The sequence below is a fragment of the Panicum hallii genome, chromosome 9 (genome assembly GCF_002211085.1).
Source record: "Panicum hallii strain FIL2 chromosome 9, PHallii_v3.1, whole genome shotgun sequence".
Taxonomy (NCBI): domain Eukaryota; kingdom Viridiplantae; phylum Streptophyta; class Magnoliopsida; order Poales; family Poaceae; genus Panicum; species Panicum hallii.
The window spans coordinates 13611838-13613700 of NC_038050.1; the positions used below are offsets into that span (position 1 = coordinate 13611838).

Consider the following 1863-nt stretch of genomic DNA (forward strand, 5'->3'; position numbering starts at 1 on the left):
ACGTGAACAGCGGCTCTGGTTGCAAACCGGCTTTTGCGTGCTCCCAGTGATTTTTCAGGCCACGCGTCAAGGCTACCGGTCATGCCATGCGCGGCCCAGCCGACTCTGGTCTGCCCGCCGGCTGAACTGACGACGCCGCGATGAACGCCCACGCGGCCACGCCGGCGCCGGGGAAACCGTCCGCCCGCGTCGGCCCACCGGGGTTTACGGCTAGCTGTTCCCTTGCTGCCTCCCACCGCGACTACCGCAACAACGTCCGCGCCGAGTCCTACTCCGCCGGCCGACTCCGAGCCGACGTCCGGCCAGTATCCGACAAGGCCACGAGACAATTGACTTACGCAGTATAAAAAGTTTCCATCTTCCTCCTAGTTCTGCACTTGCCATCCACCCTTACGATCCCCAAACACGCGTGTCCCCCCAATCCCTAAATTTGCATCTGTGATTTCCGTCGAATCTTGTCAAAACTGTAAACCCTCGCCGCCATGCCGGCACTGGATTTCGCCTCGGCCAAAGTCGGGGGCGCGGTAGATAGGTTCGAGCTCGTATTCATCATCGATCTCTACTGGCACATGAAGCAGCTGCTTCGCAATGGCCAGCAGATCGCGTCTCCTCCCTTCAAGGCTGGGGGTTGCTCGTGGAGCTTCCGCTACTACCCCAATGGCGTCTCCTCCTCCTGCAAAGATTACATATCATTCTTTGTTGCTCTCGACAGCGGAGTCTCCGAGCTCATCAAGGCATGGTCCAGATTCAGTCTGCTTGCAGGCCGGCGAACCAGTGCCGGGCCACTCCATCTGCACAGACGTAAGGGAGCACTCTGAAATCGGCGCCAGCCACGGCTGCGATCTTTTCATCCGGAAGAAGTTTTTGGAGGCGTCGGCGCTTCTCGTCGACGGCTGCTTCACTGTCGGGTGGGAAATCTGCGTGGAAAGGGCATCGCCGCCGCAGCATCTCTTGGACACCGACGTCACGTTCGAGGTCGGCGGCGAGGCCTTCAGCGCCCACAGGAGTGTTCTTGCGGCAAGGTCACCGGTCCTTGAGGCGGAGCTCTTCTTTACGCGGCGAGGGAGCGCGCCACGGCAGGGGATTGCATACAGATCGATGGTATGCTGCCGCAGGTGTTCGAGAGCCTGCTGCACTTCGTATACACAGATTCGCTGCCGGAGATGACTGATGAGACAGAAGAGTCTATGATGGCTGAGCACTTGCTGGTAGCGGCGGACAGGTTCGACCTGCAGGGGCTCAAGCTGATTTGTGAGGAGATACTGTGCAGAGATATAAATGAGGACACGGTCGCAAAAATACTCAGATTTGCTGTACAACACCAGTGCTGTTTACTCAGGGACGCTTGCATCGAGTTCCTTGAAGATCCTCCTGTGCTCCAAGCGGTCGTGGCAAACGACAATGACTTGCTTGAGCTTGTGGCTAAAACTTGCCCTGTGCTTTTGAAGGAGTTGTGGGATTACGACGAGGATGATGACCCTATGCAAGACGAGTTGGCCTTGTGCTTCTGAGAAAGTTTCAGGAGGAATGTTCTAATTCCTTGTGCTAATATTAGACATGTGTTTATAGGGAATGCTAGTGGTGAATGCGAATCAATTCAATTTGTAACTATAAGCTACCAGGTACTAGTTCTAGTAGCTATATAGTATGTTGTATTATCCTTAGTACGAAATAGTATGCAATATGCCCCTCTGGGCCTCTTTCTGTCAGTCTGATCCTTTCTGCAGAACTTGAAATTCATATATGTTGGAAGAAGTTTTTTTTATTTTAATGACATTCATTATTAGTATGTGCCAGTTTATAAACCACACATTTCTTAAGCAAATGAAACCTTCTCTCGTCCACAAACTAATTGAATGCCCC

At 53.5% G+C, this 1863-nt stretch overlaps 1 protein-coding gene across 1 annotated transcript; it reads left to right on the forward strand.

Moving 5' to 3' along the window:
* Positions 1–657: 657 nt before the first annotated feature.
* On the forward strand, positions 658–1511 carry LOC112872807 (BTB/POZ and MATH domain-containing protein 2-like). Its single transcript, XM_025935849.1, has 2 exons — positions 658–1017; positions 1116–1511. Exons 1-2 carry the CDS (start codon positions 658–660, stop codon positions 1509–1511), a joined length of 756 nt encoding a protein of 251 aa, XP_025791634.1.
* The last annotated feature ends 352 nt before the right edge of the window (positions 1512–1863 follow it).